This window comes from Aythya marila (genome assembly GCF_965140915.1).
Source record: "Aythya marila genome assembly, chromosome: 2".
In the NCBI taxonomy this organism is placed as follows: Eukaryota; Metazoa; Chordata; class Aves; order Anseriformes; family Anatidae; genus Aythya; species Aythya marila.
This window is the reverse complement of record NC_139043.1, coordinates 68074154-68091747: the sequence shown is the minus strand read 5'-3', so window position 1 is coordinate 68091747 and position 17594 is coordinate 68074154. Positions and strand designations below refer to the sequence as shown.

Below are 17594 nucleotides of genomic sequence, written 5' to 3'. Positions count from 1 at the left end.
TGCACGCTGTAGGAAACTTTGTCCTATCAACCCAATTATTGTGCACGTAGGTATGAATGTGGGATGCAGAAATACCACCTGCAACTGTGGGCAGAGCACAGCCAACAGTTGTATGAAAACCAAGAGAATATTAACACCACTGTGAGTGCAGGTGGTGTGTGTTTGTGGGAGATTTCTCTTGTTCTGAGTGGAATGGCCTAAAAGCTTTCTGAAAATTTTCAGAAAAAAAGTGATCTCTAGTTACCAGTTCCCAGTAATTCATGCCGTAAACAAAGGGGAGGAGAGACAACCCAATAGTAAAATCTGTTTATTTACAGTGTTATGTATTACAGGAAAATCAGTTTAAAAAGTCAATGCTTCTTTTTCTTCAGAGTTGCAGCATTTTGAAGATGTTAAGACAGATCTGAAGAATTTAAACCATACCTGCTTTGATTCTAGCCTGCCTACCTGGTCTGGATCTGAAAGGTGAGACCATCTTGTATTTTTGTTTCTTTTTTTTTTTTTTTTCCAAGCCCTTTGAGCTTCAAGTAAGGCATTCATTTATTTTTTAATGAGGTTTCAACAAAACACAATCAATATCTGTGGGTTTGGTTGCCATAGTAAACTTTAACACTTAGCATGCTGACATGGTCTGTGCTGGTAGTCAAACGCATGCTTTGCCATCAAAAAGTTAGGGACTCCACTCAGCCTAAAATCCATGCTTGGACACACAACCGTTTTGTTGTCTGCCTCAGCCAAATGGTTCAACTGGTTGCCTTGCATACTATCTTGTTGCTTCTTCTGATTCCCTCTACATTTATCCCTTCTGGAGGTGTTTCTTGGATCGAGCTGACATCTGCAGAGCTTTGAAGCTCTCCCTTGACTTGGGGCTACGTACAACACCCTCGGTCAAACCCAGTAATTTCTTACAGCTTGTGAGTTTTACTGTATTGACCAGAAAGATCTGCAATATCTCTGGAAGGGCTAGTGAGAACTAGTATATACACCGAGTCTGGGCTTTGTGTCTATTTTTTTGGTTGCTGCCTTCCCTCCTTATCAAATGTTAGATAAAGCGAAACGCTGACCTTCGCAGTGGTCAGCTGAACGAAGAGAGAGCAAATGTGACTGCAGCAGCTAGATGTATGTCTGTGGTGGCGTAAAAGTGTTTGGGTATTGCAGTAATTTTGGTTATCCAGTTCACAATGATGTAGTTTAATGGCCAGGTAGCTCAAGCGTACTGCCCATGCTGCAGCATAGTAAGGGCTTCAGTATTCTGCTGGTGACAAAGGGTTTTGTTCATGCCATTATGGAGTAGGAACTACAACTGGCTTGAGATGGGTCATCCAATGGGACTTTCAAGCACAAATTCAAATTGCACTCTGACCTGCGCCACTTTTCTCTGTGCCACTTCCTCCTCTTGCTTTTGCAGTCTAGAAACTTCTCTTCTTACCCCTGTATCCATCCTGTACCTTTTCCTCTCTCCCTCTTCTCACTCTCTTTGCAGCTTCTCAGGGTGTTCCCAGCAAGGCTGGCTACCCTGCCTCTTGTCCCAGGACAAATCTCCCTGCCTTTGTGCCTACTGTCTCCAAGAGCCCCTGATGAAAGATCAGCTTGGGAGGTGGAGAAGGATTAGAGGAGCTGGATCTGGGACAGCTTTCTCTCCTCAGGGGTCCCCTGCTGCTGCTTGACCTCTGCTGGCTGTGTGCATGCGGTTCTTCTTCCTCCGTGGGACCCTGCAGGGCAAGGGGAGGGAAAGGACACGGTCCCTTTACAGGGCTGTGTTGGTCTCTCAGGCTTGCTGTGGGTTGGGGTGACTCCAAAGGTGGTTTCATTGAGAGAATACAAGACTGGAAGAGTCCAAAACTACTTCATGATGAAAAAGGCTGTGTTTGCTTTTAGCAGAGACTTTGAAATGGTCTAAGTGAGAAAAGGGAATGGAGCAGATTCCCAAAGCTAACCATGGGGATTCTTAATTGCTTGTAAGTGGGAAGCAAAAGCTAACTGAAGCTGCAGAGATAATGACCGACTTTTGCGTGAGACGCACCATTACAACTACAGGCAGGAAATATCTCTTTGCTTTCCCTGTAGAAGACTGTGCCCCAGTCCCAGTCTCTCCTGTCAGACAGCAGTCTGAATAAGGCCCACCTAGTGCAGAAATCCCTCTATGATGTACTTGGCTTGTTGTGATGTTCACTTTTAAGACTTTCATTATCTTCCTATCTATTAATATTTGGCATGCCAGTTTCCTTCAGATTAACAGTGTTTGTATAGGGTTAACTTTTTGCACATTTACACTCAAAGGATTTATGTTCATTAAGTCGCTGAGCTCCTGTTTCTTCCAAAATCCATTTAGTTACATCTCTTTTAATTTAGGACATCCAAAGAAACTTGCTTTGCTCTGACTGGAGCTCAAAACTCCACATCACTGTGCGATGTCATGTATTCTAAATTTCATATCAGACAGCCTCCAGGTGCCACCTGTCCCAGCCCCCTGACGCAGCAAACTGCTGCCAACCTTTGTGGTGTTTGAGCCAGTTTGCCCACACATAAAGCAAGCAAGCATGGTACCTGTTTGTCTACAAACCCTGGGATTGTGCACCTGGTCTCTGCCTTCTGCTACATGCTTCCTCAGAGCTCCTGCAGGAACAGAGACCTCACTGGTGTCTATGGGAGGGAACATGCTTGGGGAGAATGGCCAGGAAGTGGCAGAGAGGGGTATGGTAATGGAAACAGTATTGTTCTCATCTCTCTTCTTCTGACCTTAACCACAGTTTAGCTGAATGTGCTGGATGCACTGCGAAGACTTGCCTCGAGACATCTCACGTGCATAGAAAGCACTCAGGGTGTTAAGTCTGAAGAGAGTCCTAACCTTTTGAAGGCTTTGAAGGATTTATCCATCAACCATTTTATAAGGCGTTTTTGTGTCAGCATTACTAATCAGAAAGATTTTCTTTTTCGTGTGAGAATGATGTTGGCCTTATTGTTCTGATGGTGATCTTTGACAGGACAAATAAATCTACTCGTTTTGTTAAAACTTAAATAGCAGTACATTAAGAAGTGTCTGGTACAAAGAACTGATAAATGTAACCAAATAGGTTTTCAGCTAAAGCCTGTACTTCAGTCTTATTCTTTTTAGAAAAAAAAATCATGGGAAATACTATACTTATTGTGCTTTCTTATTCAGGAATCCATTGGCAGCAGTGAAGTAGTCCTTATGGAAACCATTCTTTACTTCTGTTGTGACAGGGGTCTCCTTCACAGCTGTTCTTGAAGGTGCTTTCCGGTATGTCTACAAAAGCAAAATGAAAAGTAACTACTTTGATTTAATTAGTGTTCCCCAAATGCTATTTACGGTTAACTGTAAAATGGTGATGTCTGGTGTTTGTTGATGCAGGTATATATTTGGTTTAGACTTTGTTCAGGGATTTGTATTATTTTTGCTGCTGTGGATGATATTGCCTCCCTAGTATTACTGTAATACTTCTTTGTGTCTAAAGGGGTCCTTTTCACTAGAAGCTGTATGTATGCAGGCAGGCTAGGGCATTCCTTGCTAAAAAAAAAAAAAAAAAAAAAAAAAAAGTTGAATGATGCAAAAACAGAACTGCTTGTTTTTTGCTCTTCCAGGAAGGGAGGAAAACTCAAAGTTGCTAAGCAGAGCAAGTTCAGACCTCCTAGGTCCTGCATGCAGTACCTGACAGGCTACATAAGTGCAGAATTGGGCCCTGGCACAAGAATGCACTTCAGTGCAGTATAGAAGAGCTCAGCTGCAGTGTCACTACTGACTGTATTTTGGAGACACTACTGCATCTATTAGTCTTACTTGACATGTCTATGTGAACACAAACATATTTAGGTACTGAGGTTTGTTGTATATGTTTTGTATGTGGTCTGTGTCAAGACCACTATGCAAAAAGCTTGCTTTCCCCCACCACCCACCATTTTGGATCACCAATCCTTTTGGATAGACTCCTTACCTTAATGTAAAAGTTTACAAAGAGAATGACCAGTGTGGCCATGTAGGAAGACTGGAACATGAGGCAGCCAAATGGAAATCCACATGGCTTCACAGCTGCACTGAGTGTATGCACAATAGTGAGCAGAAACTGGATCTGGAGAAGACAGATCATGCATAAATATTTACTGAGAAAAAAGGGTTGGTACTAGCTAAATCAAATATAACAATGCTACCTAGTTCTGCCCTTTTGAAATTTTGAGTATCCTTGAACACTCTCCCTTTCTGAACCATGTGAATGGAAGAATGAACACTAGTATGTGAATGTGAATGAACACTAGTTTATGACAGCTGAGGGTCTGTTTACTGATTAAACCAGCCCCACTGGCCCTGATGCTCCTGTAATGAATTATAAAGGACAACACATAAAGAAACTCATGTTTCTCCTCTATTGAGTATGTTCAAAATTCTTACGCTCTTGCTAATAGATTTTCATCTCTGATTTATCCCAAGCTTTTTTTAATATGTTGGTGTCCTGGTGTTTGACAGTTTGTTTGACGCATCTCCTAAAAGCCTGTGGTCATTCTGGAACAGAGAAGTGACTTGCAATCTGTTACTACCTCTGCATCACTAGATAGTCTCAAAGAGCAGCATGGCAGCTGCCTTGGTTTCCAACTTGTTTAAACCCCAGAGCTACTTTCCTGAAGGCGGCAGCAAAACCCAATAACAGCAGTAAATAATCAATTAAGCTGGAACACTCTTACTACCTTGGAAAAGAAAAAGAAACAGAAAAATTAAACCTAGACAGTGAAAAGCTAATTTTTGGTAGTTTATCCCAGTGCAGGTGCAAACAGAAATGCCAGGACACTTGCATACATTTATCCAGCGCAAGCACTGGACTTACTAAATGCTGGTGGCCACTGACAGAAGTGATAAAGATTCAGTGTGTAATACAACTTGAATTAAATCTACTTCCTCTATACAAAATCAGACATACAAAAGATTATTTTTTTCTGCTCAGTCCCCCACATTGAAAGCTCTTCCTTCAATGAACAATGAAGTGAATGCATTGTGAGGGTAAGGTTAAAAAGGTGCTCCTGTGACATCTTAAAAAAACAAACAAAAAACAACACACAAAGGGGTGGGATATTCCTATAAATAAGAGGTTCTAGGCAAATTGTTGGCAAAATGAAAGCTGTTTTAACAGGGGTTGTTACACCTTCTAGGCTGTGTCATGCCAGGTACAGTGTTGCCTCTGTTATTGGGCAGAAACCTGAGAAACTCTGAAGACTCGAGGCAATGGCTTTTCAAGTTTGAACAGAAAAATAGAAATCCCAGGAGTGAGAAGTGTAGTAGGAGGGCACTAGCACTGACAGAGCTAAGATGGGGACAAATTAAGCAAAAAAATGGGGTGGAGAAAGAGGGTTGACAGTATTTTGGACTGCAATACCAGCCAATTCTGCTGTATCTGTCTCTTGCTCACCAGCTGAGGGTGCCCTCAGTCCAGCAAGCTCGGGTGCACTTACATGTAAACAGGGCAGCCTGTTCTAGCTGCAGGGGTGATCCCAGCTCAGATAAGAGGCATTACCTAAAAAACAATTCTGCAGAGGCATTTTTAAGCTCACTGCAAACTCCCAAATGAGATGCACAGGTTGTAAGATTAAAAAAGTGAAGAGAACGCTTTTTTTTTTTTTCATATCAAGCCTTGCATTTTGTTGATAGCATTTGGCATGACTCTGTTCTTTGTATATGGAAGCTGCTGGAACAGACTTTTAGAAGTCTGCTCTGTCTTGTTGTCTAAGAGCTGTTTATATCATCTTGTGTTTCATAGTTGTACCACAGTTACACTTCTTGTTTGAAGTGACTTATTGATTTTCTTCACTGAACGAGTTTTTCAAACTGTACAGCCATTTAAGTGTGCAGTGTATCTTTTTAACGTTTTACATGGTCGATAGCTTTCACAGCTTTTTAATCAGTAGTCCATTTACCATGATTAAGCAGCATCCATTTTCTACACAGGAGATCAAAACTAATGGAGTTTTACGGACTGCAGAGTTTCTACTGCATTGTAGAAAATAGTTGCAAGCATTATTTCAGTTATTAAATTTTACTGGGCTGTACTAGTGAATTACTGTGCATGATAGCTTTGTTGTAACTGGATTCTAACTGGCTTAATTCTACAAATGACTGTTTGTCTATCGTTTGTTTTGCCCTCTCTGACGTTTCTGAAGGACTTCTGTCCGTTAAAAATGGGAGTAATGTAGATACGTACCAATTGTGCCTGAGTGAGGTATTTCTTCCACCACAAATACTTGCGCATAGAAGGGATGACTGACAGTCCATAATAAGAATACATGAGCACGTGGATAAAGCTATTCAAAGTGGGTCCAAAGAAACCTATGAACATTCAACACAGAAAACATTTTATATCACCAACTGCTAAAAAATTAGAAGATATTGCTGCTAGCAGTGCCTCCTGAATACATTAAGTTTTCACTCTGTGCTGTGGATTACTGCTGCTGCACCCTAGGTGGCACCTGGTCTCCTCTGATGTAGTAGTAAGAGCTTTAGTCAGCCTCTGAATGAAACTTGCTTCATGTGACTTTATTTGAGCATTGCTCTCGCCTTCTTCAGGGGCTCTTCTGCTAGATGCAGATTCACAGAATGATTTCCAGAATGTTGTCGCACCTTGCCGCTCTCATTAGCTGCACTTAGTAAATACTGGATTGAGAGTGAAAGAATTGCCCTCTGTACCTTACAGAGTACTGAGAAGCACCAGCACTAGTCTATCTGATGTATGATCATGTGTTTGATAGCAGTGCTTGACAACAATGAGATGGTCTCACGACTGGTTTTGATTTTTCCACTGATTTATTACTGAATAATTATTGATTAATTACTGGACTACTGTTTTTCCACGCTGTTAATCATAATAGCAAAAAATGAGTGCAAAGTGTGGGAATTATTTTCAGACACACAGGTTTGTGTGCTTTCTATTAACTTTGCTCCATTGAGTTTATCCCTCTACAGAAACAGCTTGTAGCTACTGTGAAATCCTTGATCTCTGCTTCTACCTAGAACAGTAATTTACTTGGACTTTGTGCTGGCCAAAACAAGTACGAACAAATGGCAATCCTGCTTTCTGATACCGAAAAATCCCTGCAACAAATTGCCTTACAAAATATTTCTGGGGACCGGGGTGATTCCATTTAACAGCTTAAAGTTAGGAAAACCAATTTTCTTCTCAACTCCGATAACAAAGCTGCGGAAAGCCTCCAGTTGTATGAAGCCCTGGAAAAGTATGTGTTATGAGATACATGAAATAGTTCTCTGCTCTTTCTTGGTATGCAGATACCAAGTGAGCAGCCTGTGGCACTTCCCCACCTCAATGGGGAAGATGATGGCTATTTCAATAGCTTCTTAGACCCAAGACACTTAGAGATTACTGTTGTGAAACACGGCACCCAAAGTGTGATGAGCCAAGGAAGTCTGATGCTTCTACTACTTCAGTGTGAAAAATAAGACAGTACCCATTAGTTTTGGCTGTCCTGTTCAGAATTCAAGAAATAGTTTTGCTTTTTGCCACGTTTGCTTGAAGGAATGTTGATTTAGTTTGGCCTGCTGTGGGCCCTTAGGTTGATTCTATCACAAGCATAAATTTATGTAAGTTTTAAAGATTAAAGTAACTTTGTAACATAGATAACTTAAAATGTTGTTTGCTATGTAAAGATACGAACTAGTAATTGTTAAAAACAATCCCTGATGTGGGAGAAAACCCTTTTTGTTTACAACAGTTTACAACAGCTGTCTAATGGCACAGCAATCTCATTGGAAAAACAAAACAAAACAAAACCAAAATAAAACAATCCCAAAACGAAACTACTTGTATTTTAATTCATGGTTGTGTAAGTGGAGTATCTTGCCAAAGCAGAATATAACAGATTGATGCATATAGGCGTGAAATTTCCTGCTCCAGCAGGGGGATTGGATTAGATGATCTTTCAAGGTCCCTTTCACTCCCTAACATTCTGTGATTCTGTGTGAGATCTGTAAAAATGCTGTTCTGATTGACTTCACTAGGGTCATGATTTCATTCTACCTCTGCTTTTGACGTAGATTTTATATATGATCACTCTTCTGTACCAACCAGGAGCGTTACCCTGTCTAAAAGTGGTTTGAAGAAATGTAAATATAAGAGGTTGTGGCAGCTAAGTGGAAAATCCAGGGCCTAGTGCTCAGGACTTTTTTTCTGCCCTGTACTTCTAACTATGCTTTTAATTTCACTGAGATCTGCAACTGTGCTGCAATTCTGAAAGAGGCTGTGAACCTTAATGGTGCTGTGCTACAGCAGCACAGTGAAGCACTTGCTTTGCATGGTGGTGCAATTCCCCCCAAGCAGCAGGTGATTCACACCCCAGGTGATGAAGTGAACAGAGACTTACTTTGCCCGCAGGGTATCCAGTTCAGGACACACCACCAGATATTAAACATGGTGGCATGGTGATAAACATGGAGGAAGGTGATCTGGCTACTTTTCTTCCTCAGTACGAAGAAGATAGTGTCCATGAATTCAATTACTTTGGAAAAATAATACCACCACAGCACCTTGGCTACCTGTGTGAGCAAGAACAAAGCAGCAGGAGATCAATACCTGTCCATAACAGGGCTTAACTATCGTTACACTTCATTAGTCTTTAAGCACACAATTCCCCCAAAGGCATCAGTGTCCCACTGAAGGAGGAATACAAGCTCTGGCTTCAATTTTATTTCCTCTTTGAAGAGGCAGTGTATAGAAAATTCATCATGTTTTAAAATGGGATTGTCTAAATATATAATTAAATACAGTTTAAGAAAATATAAACTTGAGGATAGGTCTTCTAATTGTTCTGCTTTTTTGAATCAGGGATACAGTTTATTTTAAAGATGATATCATTTGTAGCTTCTTAACGCTGAATAGGTTACACAGGCAGCTTCTTTTTTTAAATAATCCAAGTTTGACACTCAGCTCACTGGAATGTAACTCCTCTAAGGCTGAAATGGTTTATCAGAGCTCAGGATATATCCCAGGGCAGTTAAAAACAGTTATTTAAAATGGAGGAGGGGGGGGAACCTTTTGTTGATGGGAAAAGGCACTTAACTGACCTCTTCTTTGCTAAAACACAGACAGAATTTGAAGGTTGGGGAAAATTGTGTGTTATCCAGTCTTTCAGCCCTTGAGCTCTATTGTTATCTGGAAAACAAGCCTGAAAGGGGGAACGATAAAGGGTTACTACATGGAATTGCTGTGATGCAATAAGGGTTGAAACTAGAGATGAGCCAAGGCAGCAGAATGGCTCTGAAGTTTTCCAACGTTTAGAGTTGAGCTCAAATATATTTCCAGCTAGAGCCCAACATTGCAGGTAATGGATTTTTCTCCTGAGTTCTTAATGGATCCATATTGTCTGTTTTAATAGTCAGGCACCACTCTTTTGACCACAGACCTTGAAATACGTCTTTTAAAAATGCTCCCTGTCACGCTTTCAATGATCAGAATGCCTCTGTACTAAATAAAAAGCCTAACTCTGCTTGTTTGCTACCAGCTATCAGGCCACTCTGATAACACCCTCATGCTAAAGCTGTCCCTGATGGCATCAGTGCACCCGCAGTGCATGTGGAAGTGCTGCACCGCAGCACAGGGAAGGAAGGCTGGCTTTAGGTGCTGGGGCTGAGCTGCTGCTGTGCCTCACCCGGATGTCGGCCGCCCCTGCACTGTGGAGGTTCTGGCACTGCAAGTTGTAGCCTCCTTCCCATGTGGCAAGGATGAGCTGGAACAGAAAACACAGCAATTACATTCATAAACAAAGTAGTTCTCCTTTAGCTGTGTCGTGGTTTAACCCGGCCAGCAGCTAAACACCACGCAGCCGTTTGCTCACCCTCCCCCTCCCTCTCTGGGACGGGGGAGAGAAATGGAAAGTGAAGCCCGTGAGTTGAGATAAAGACAGTTTAATAAGACAGGAAAATAATAATAATAATAATAATAATAATAATAATAATAATAATAATAATAATAATACAATGGTGATAATAGTACTACTACTAATAATATGTACAAACAAGTGATGCACAATGCAATTGCTCACCACCCACTGACTGATGCCCAGCCTAACCCCGAGCAGTCCGGCCCCCTCCCCCCGGCTAGCCACCCCTATATATTGTTTAGCATGACATCAGATGGTATGGAATACCCCTTTGGCTAGTTTGGGTCACCTGTTCTGGGTCTGTCCCCTCCCAGCTCTTACTGCACCCCCAGCCTGCCTGTTGGCAGGACAGAGCGAAAGGCTGAGATGTCCTTGGCTTGGTATAAGCACTGCTCTGCAACAATTAAAACATCGGGGTGTTATCAGCACTCTTCTCATCCTAAGCCAAAGCACAGCATTACACCAGCTACTAGGAAGAAAATTCTGTTCTAACTGAAACCAGGACAAGCTGTTCTGATTTTTTTTTAAATAGCATGAGAACATTGTAGGTTCCCATTAGTTCCATGAACTGATGCTCTTAGACCAGACAACTTGCTAATATCTTCCCCTTTGCAATGGAAAAGGTTTCACATTCTATTGGAAATACACACTGACACGGTGCACCTTTTACATTCCTCTTGCTTTAGAGCCTTCAAGGCATCCACAAATATTTCTTGTTACTTAGTGCAGTGATCCTGCAGCAGAATGAACAGAGCTTCACAGCTCTACTAGTGCAAAACCCTTCCTATCCTTGAGAAAAATCCTCGGTACCAAACAAGCAAAAAAAAAACAAATGTAAATCTAAAGTAGTGCAAGAGGAGAAATATTTCTTTATGCCACATATACATCACTTTATCCTTTATTTGTAAATGCAGGAAGAAAGAGAAGAGAGCGTGCGTGGTGCTGAGTGGAGAAAATGACAGACACAAAAGTAATTTCTGAGACTTTGTCCATGTCATACTGGGAAGCAGACAAAGCAATGAAATGTCAGTCTACCATGCTGTGATGAAGCAGAAGGTATCTGGAAAGCCATATGGGGGGCTTTTGATGTGGAATGTTTTTATAGTAATGATTACCTAAAGCAACTGGCAGCTCTTTCGGGCAGCATAGTATTTTGCCAATCAACAACACTATGAAGTAGAGTTGAGAGATTTTAAAAGTGACTTCCTTACTTGAATATGTGAAAAGTACTTCTGTGGCCAAGTGGCAGTTCATGTTCTGGGGTCTGCAGAGGGTGCAGCAAGGTATGGTGGGAGAAGTACACTGCAGAGTTACACTGTAAGCAGCATTGCAAGATGCTGTGAGGCATGTGTTGTTTTTGACTCTGGCACTACATTCAGGGGAAGGTGTGTATTGGTGTCTGTACAGACCTTCCCCTCCACTTGAGACTGAAAAAGTCTCCTGTGCTTAACAAAGTGTGACAGACTATATAAAGCAAAGTAGATTTATTCTCAGTGATCATATTGAATTAATTCCTAGAGTAAATACATATTAAGAGCAATAATTTCTTTGGATCTACAGAATTAGCAAATAAGTCAGAATGTATATTATAAATTCAAATTAAAATAACAAAAACCAAACAAACAAAACCAAAGACCTAGAAAGCCAAAGTTCTCTATTACTTTTTCTCTGAATCACATACAATTGTCCCTGTATTTCCAACATATTTAGTGTCTGTCTGCAGCCAAAATAATCAGTGGAGTATCTTTTAGATTGTGTGTGTATATATATAGAGAGAGAGATGAAGAGACAATACGTAGGTGTTTTAGATGGCTGCTATCGGAGAACTGAAACAAAACCACTCCTCTGGAGCAGACCCTGTTTCAGTGCATTCATCTACAGAGTGTGCCAGAGGTCACAAAATCAAACAGGATGGGACTGCGGTCCGAAAACAGCGAAAATCCAACAGCAAAACCTGTCTGGAGGTCCCCAAGCAAATGCTCAGTGCAGCTGAGATCACAAAGTGTTTAGCCAAGCGTGTGCTGTGCTTGCAAGCATGCAGGGCTGGAGTTTGCGGACTCCTCTCCCTGCTTAACCTGCAGAGATGCTGAGGAGAAGGGGGTTAAAGCTCCTAGGTATGGCACTTTGTTTCCCTCCCATCTTTCAAAAATCAGCTGAGTGGGAAAGGGTACTTTCCAGTCCCAAATGCATGGGCTTTTTCTGTCCTCTGGGTAGAAGGAGGTGTACAGATCTGTGCCTGTGCTGCAGCTGGCAATATGCAGCAGCTTCAGGAGCAATGTTCAGGGAGATGTTACTGCACAGTTGTTTTTACAGATGGCTCCTCTTGGTGCCTTTCCTGTGTGCTCTCCTGCATTGGATATTCCCTCCAATCAGAAGTGACTAAGAGATCCCTGAGAGACTGCGACTTTTGGAATAGGCAGGTACAGCATTGTTGATGGGCTGTTATTGAAGATTTGCTCTCAACTCTGCCTTGTTGCTTGAGAAATGCTGAAGAAAATGGAGTTGTCATCTTGGCCTTGGCTAGGAGCCAAGCAGCAAGGTCAAGCAGCGTGGGGGTATCAGAAGCTCATTTGGAGTCAGCATTCTGAACTCCATCTGGGAGCTTTGGTAAGATATGGCCTCAAACACAAGCATTAACAGCTCTGCCAGAAACCTCTGTGGACAGTTCTGCAGAGGAAGTAAATGATATTGCCTCTTGCTGTTTTGTTATCTGACAGCAACTATGATAGCCTCGCAGCTTTATTGGTGGGAAATGGTAGTAGTGGTACCATCTCTAGCCCTTGTGATTGTAGGGAGTTGAAGCTGTGCCCTCTAAAAATTCAAAATCCTGAAAACAAATAAAGGAGAAAAGATGACTGCCTTTCCCTTCTTGTAAAAAGCAACGTCATGGACTAGAAAGGAACTCTTCCCCTGCTTTTACTGAGGAACTGTAAATTATTATCATAAATGGAGTCTACTGCTTTGTTAAAGTAAGAACGTCCGCAATTTGTTGTGTTCTTATCTGACACAATCTTTTGTAATCTACATTTATGATATAATGTGCCTATATCTTTTATCTTAGGCTTTTAAACAATTCTACCTTGCGAGAGGTATGTAAGTTTAAACAGTACTTTCGATATCTCAGTTTCACTTGGTTCATTCTAATGCATTCTGTAACTGTAAATTTATACCTTTATTATGTTTAAATTGGTAGAATTTGTTCATTTTTCCTTTTCATGCATCTTTGGAAGTCTGTTATTGTGTAGGTTTTTGTTGTTGTTTTTTTCAGGTGGAAACTTTCATTGTGGAAACTTTTTTTTTTTTCCCTTTTTTTCAATCTTTTTTTTTTGGCATTCCTTAGTAGCTAATTCATTTTCCTCCCATGAAAATATCAAATCTCACAAAACCCTCTGGTATGGTAGCTGAAACATTAAATTACAAAAATTTAATAGAAAAAAAAAAAAAAGCCATTTGAAATCTTTTGATTTGTCTGCTTTACAAATTTTCTGACTTGTATATGATTACAATAGACTGCTTTTTCAAAAATCTTTTTTTTGTTGTTGTTACAGGTTTGGAAACTTTCCTGCTGGTGCTATATTGAACTGGCTTGCTCACAAGACTGTTTCAAGAATTCCATTCATAGCTCTCAAAAATGAGATGAGAACTCTTAAAGGCTCAGAAACTTAAACAATATATATAATTTCATTTCAGTATCATAGATTTTTAACTTGGCAGTTCAAAAATCTGTAATTCATCACACCATGCAAACAGGGAGAAAAATCTGGGGTAAGAATATCACAACCTAGCTGCATTTTTTTTTTCTTTAATTTGTTCTTCTGTTTGTTCTTCCATGGCCCTATATAAATGCCAGATTTGCAGATCATATCATGTGCCTATTCCCCAGTCATTTCACTTGGCAGAAAAATTCCCTCTGATTTGTATCTGTGTTTCAACAGCCAGCAGCTTAGTGTGAAAATCTATTTTGAGTGTCTTAACCTTGTTCTTTCATGTTGGCTTTTCTGACATGTCAGCTTTCCATAGTAGGTGACTTGTATGCTGTTCATCTCCTTTAGGGAAAACAGGAGAATCCACTTTGAGTTTTGACTACTCTGCTTTGTAAGATACTTTTTAAGATTTCTGGCTAACTCTGTAATAAAAAGTTGGTGGTGAAACTTGGAAGGCAGAGAATGCTTTTTGGCATCTTGGTGATCCCAGAACATGACTTTCATGTTGGCTATCTGTGATGTGGAATGAAAGCAGGTTACCTAATGGTATCAAATGAGCCAGCTGCATATCTGGAACAGAAGCTGGTAACCTGACACAAGACATCCAGTTACTAGTGCTCTATTTCTATGATACCAAACTCATACATTACTTTTAGTGGTTCAGTTATGTTCCCTTCCACATGCTGAGCACTCTCATGATGCTACAGAACTTGTGCTATGTTTTATCATGCAGTGATTGTGTAAGTGCAGGATACAATAAAGAGATGAGAGATCCTCTTTCTCCCCCTTAAAAATACAAATTATCTTCCTAGAAAACATTCCTTTGGATGTTTTGCATTCTTGGCAACCTGGCTAATATTAACACATGCATTGTTTGATGCTATTTGGAAAAACGGATCAAAGAATCATAGAATCATAGAATATCCCGAGTTGGAAGGGACCCATAAGGATCATCAAGTCCAACTCTTGGCACCGCGCAGGTCTACCCAAAAGTTTAGACCATGTGACTAAGTGCACAGTCCAATCGCTTTCTAAATTCAGACAGGCTTGGTGCAGTAACTACGTCCCTGGGGAGCCTGTTCCAGTGTGCAACCACCCTCTCGGTGAAGAACCTCTTTCTGATGTCCAGCCTAAACTTCCCCTGCCTCTGCTTAAAACCATTCCCGCAGGTCCTATCACTGGTGTTTACAGAGAATAGGTCACCTGCCTCTCCACTCCCCCTCATAAGGAAGTTGTAGACTGCGATGAGGTCCCCCCTCAGCCTCCTCTTCTCCAGGCTGAACAGGCCCAGTGACCTCAGCCGCTCCTCATATGTCTTCCCTTCTAGTCCTTTCACCATCTTCGTCGCCCTCCTCTGGACACTCTCCAACAGTTTCATGTCCTTTTTGTACTGTGGTGCCCAGAACTGCACACAGTACTCGAAGTGAGGCTGGACCAGCACAGAGTAGAGAGGGACAATCACCTCCCTTGACGGACTAGCAATGCCGTGCTTGATGCACCCCAGCATACGGATCATGTAAAGAAGAAAATGCTTCCCTGTGAAAAAATTCTGCTAAGTAGCAACATCCTATTCCCTAGCAGACGTTTCGTATTTTGCTGTTGCTCTAGTGTTCTCAATAGATTGCAATTAAATTAAATTAATATTAATTAAATTAATAAATTAATTAAATTAATAAATTATAATTAAATTAATAAATTATTCTTTACAGAACTAAGAGAGGCCTCGAGATTAACTCCCCTTGTCCTTATGGGGGACTTCAACTTGCCGGACGTTAACTGGGAGTGCCACACGGCTGACACGAGCAAGTCCAGGAGGTTCATGAAGCACCTAGATGATAACTTCTTGGTGCAGGTGCTAACGGAGCCAACTAGGAAAGGTGCCCTCCTAGACCTGTTGCTAGAAAACAGAGAGGGTCTGGTGGGAGATGTGGTGATTGGTGGCCGCCTCGGTCAGAGCGACCATGAAGTGGTTGAGTTCAAAATTTATGGTGACAGAAGGAAAAGTGCCACCAAAACCTCATCCCTAGATATGGGGAAAGCGGACTTCAGGCTGCTCAGGGAACTAGTCAGTAAGGTCCCCTGGGAAACTGCTCTTGAAGGCCTTGATGTCCACCAGTGCTGGTCACTCTTTAAGCGATGCCTCCTAGAAGCACAAGATAAGGCAATTCCAAAATATCGCAAGTCAGGCAGGCGGGGCAGGAGGCCGGCGTGGCTAACCAGGAATGTTCTAATGGAGATTAGGCGGAAACAGAGAGTGTTTCGCTACTGGAAGGAGGGCCAGGCGTCATGGAAAGAATACAGGGATGCTGTTCGTGTTTGTAGGGAGAAAGTTCGAGTGGCCAAAGCACAGCTAGAGTTGAAGCTGGCTGTGTCTGTGAGAGAAAATAAAAAGGGGTTTTTTAGATATGTAAATGGGAAAAGGAGAACTAAAGAATACATAGGGCCGCTCCTTGATAGGGAAGGTCTCCTCACAGACGATGACGTAGGCAAAGCAGAGACGCTTAACGCCTTCTTTGCCTCTGTCTTCAATGCCGATGATGGGCTTCGGGACCCAGGGTGCCCTGAGCTGGAGGACCGGGACGGTGGGGATGACAAACTCCCAACTGACCCTGAACGTGTGCGGGATTTGCTACTCCACCTGGATCCCTACAAGTCCATGGGTCCGGATGGGATTCATCCCCGGGTGCTGAAAGAGCTGGCGGATGTCATCGCGGAACCTCTATCAATTATTTTTCAATGATCCTGGGAATTTGGAGAGGTCCCGGTAGACTGGAAGCTGGCAAATGTTGTGCCGATTTTCAAGAAGGGTCAGAAAGAAGACCCTAGCAATTACAGGCCTGTCAGTCTCACGTCAGTGCCTGGTAAAATCATGGAGAAGTTGGTTCTCGGACTTATTGAGGCGCACCTGGGAGACAAAGCAGTCATTGGTCCCAGCCAGCATGGGTTTGTGAAGGGTAGGTCCTGCCTAACTAACCTGATTTCCTTTTATGATAAGATCACCTGTATGGTGGACCAAGGGAAACCAGCTGATGTGATTTTTTTGGACTTCAGCAAGGCTTTTGACACGGTTTCCCATAGGATCCTACTGGACAAAATGTCCACCATACAGCTAAATAAAAACATCATACGATGGGTGAGCAATTGGCTAACGGGCAGGGCCCAAAGGGTTATGGTAAATGGGGCTGTGTCAGGCTGGCGGGCGGTCACCAGTGGGGTCCCTCAAGGCTCCATTTTAGGGCCGGTACTTTTCAATATTTTTATAAACGATCTGGATGTAGGAATAGAGGGTATTTTGAGCAAGTTTGCTGATGACACCAAACTTGGAGGAGTTGTGGACTCAAATGAGGGTGTAAAGGCCTTGCAGAGGGATCTGGACAGGTTGGAGAGCTGGGCGATCACCAACTGCATGAAGTTCAATAAGAGCAAGTGCCGGGTCCTGCACCTGGGATGGGGAAACCCTGGCTGCATGTACAGACTGGGCGATGAGACACTGGAGAGCAGCCTAGAAGAGAGGGATCTGGGAGTCGTGATAGACAGCAAGTTGAATATGAGCCAGCAGTGTGCCCTGGCAGCCAGGAGGGCCAATCGTATCCTGGGGTGCATCAAGCACGGCATCGCTAGTAGGTCAAGGGAGGTGATTGTCCCGCTCTACTCTGCGCTGGTACGGCCTCACCTCGAGTACTGTGTGCAGTTCTGGGCACCACAGTATAAAAAGGACATGAAACTGTTGGAGAGTGTCCAGAGGAGGGCTACGAAGATGGTGAAAGGCCTTGAGGGGAAGACGTACGAGGAACGGCTGAGGTCACTGGGCCTGTTCAGCCTGGAGAAGAGGAGGCTGAGGGGAGACCTCATCGCAGTCTACAACTTCCTCGCAAGGGGTTGTCAAGAGGCAGGAGACCTTTTCTCCATTAACACCAGTGACAGGACCCGCGGGAACGGGGTTAAGCTGAGGCAGGGGAAATTTAGGCTGGACGTCAGGAGGGGGTTCTTCACAGAGAGGGT

The 17594-nt window shown here is 42.4% G+C and overlaps 1 protein-coding gene across 1 annotated transcript in view; it reads right to left on the bottom strand.

Annotated features, from left to right (window-relative positions):
- Positions 1–482: 482 nt before the first annotated feature.
- Positions 483–17594, bottom strand: part of ELOVL2 (ELOVL fatty acid elongase 2) — a 53084-nt gene continuing 35972 nt past the window's right edge. Inside the window, exons 4-8 of the mRNA XM_082752809.1 lie at positions 9658–9735; positions 8374–8545; positions 6204–6328; positions 3954–4088; positions 483–3268 (exon numbers count right to left, since the gene is read on the bottom strand). Coding sequence (XP_082608935.1) covers positions 3143–3268; positions 3954–4088; positions 6204–6328; positions 8374–8545; positions 9658–9735 — 636 coding nt within the window. The 3' untranslated portion in view covers positions 483–3142. The remainder of the gene's footprint in view (positions 3269–3953; positions 4089–6203; positions 6329–8373; positions 8546–9657; positions 9736–17594) is intronic.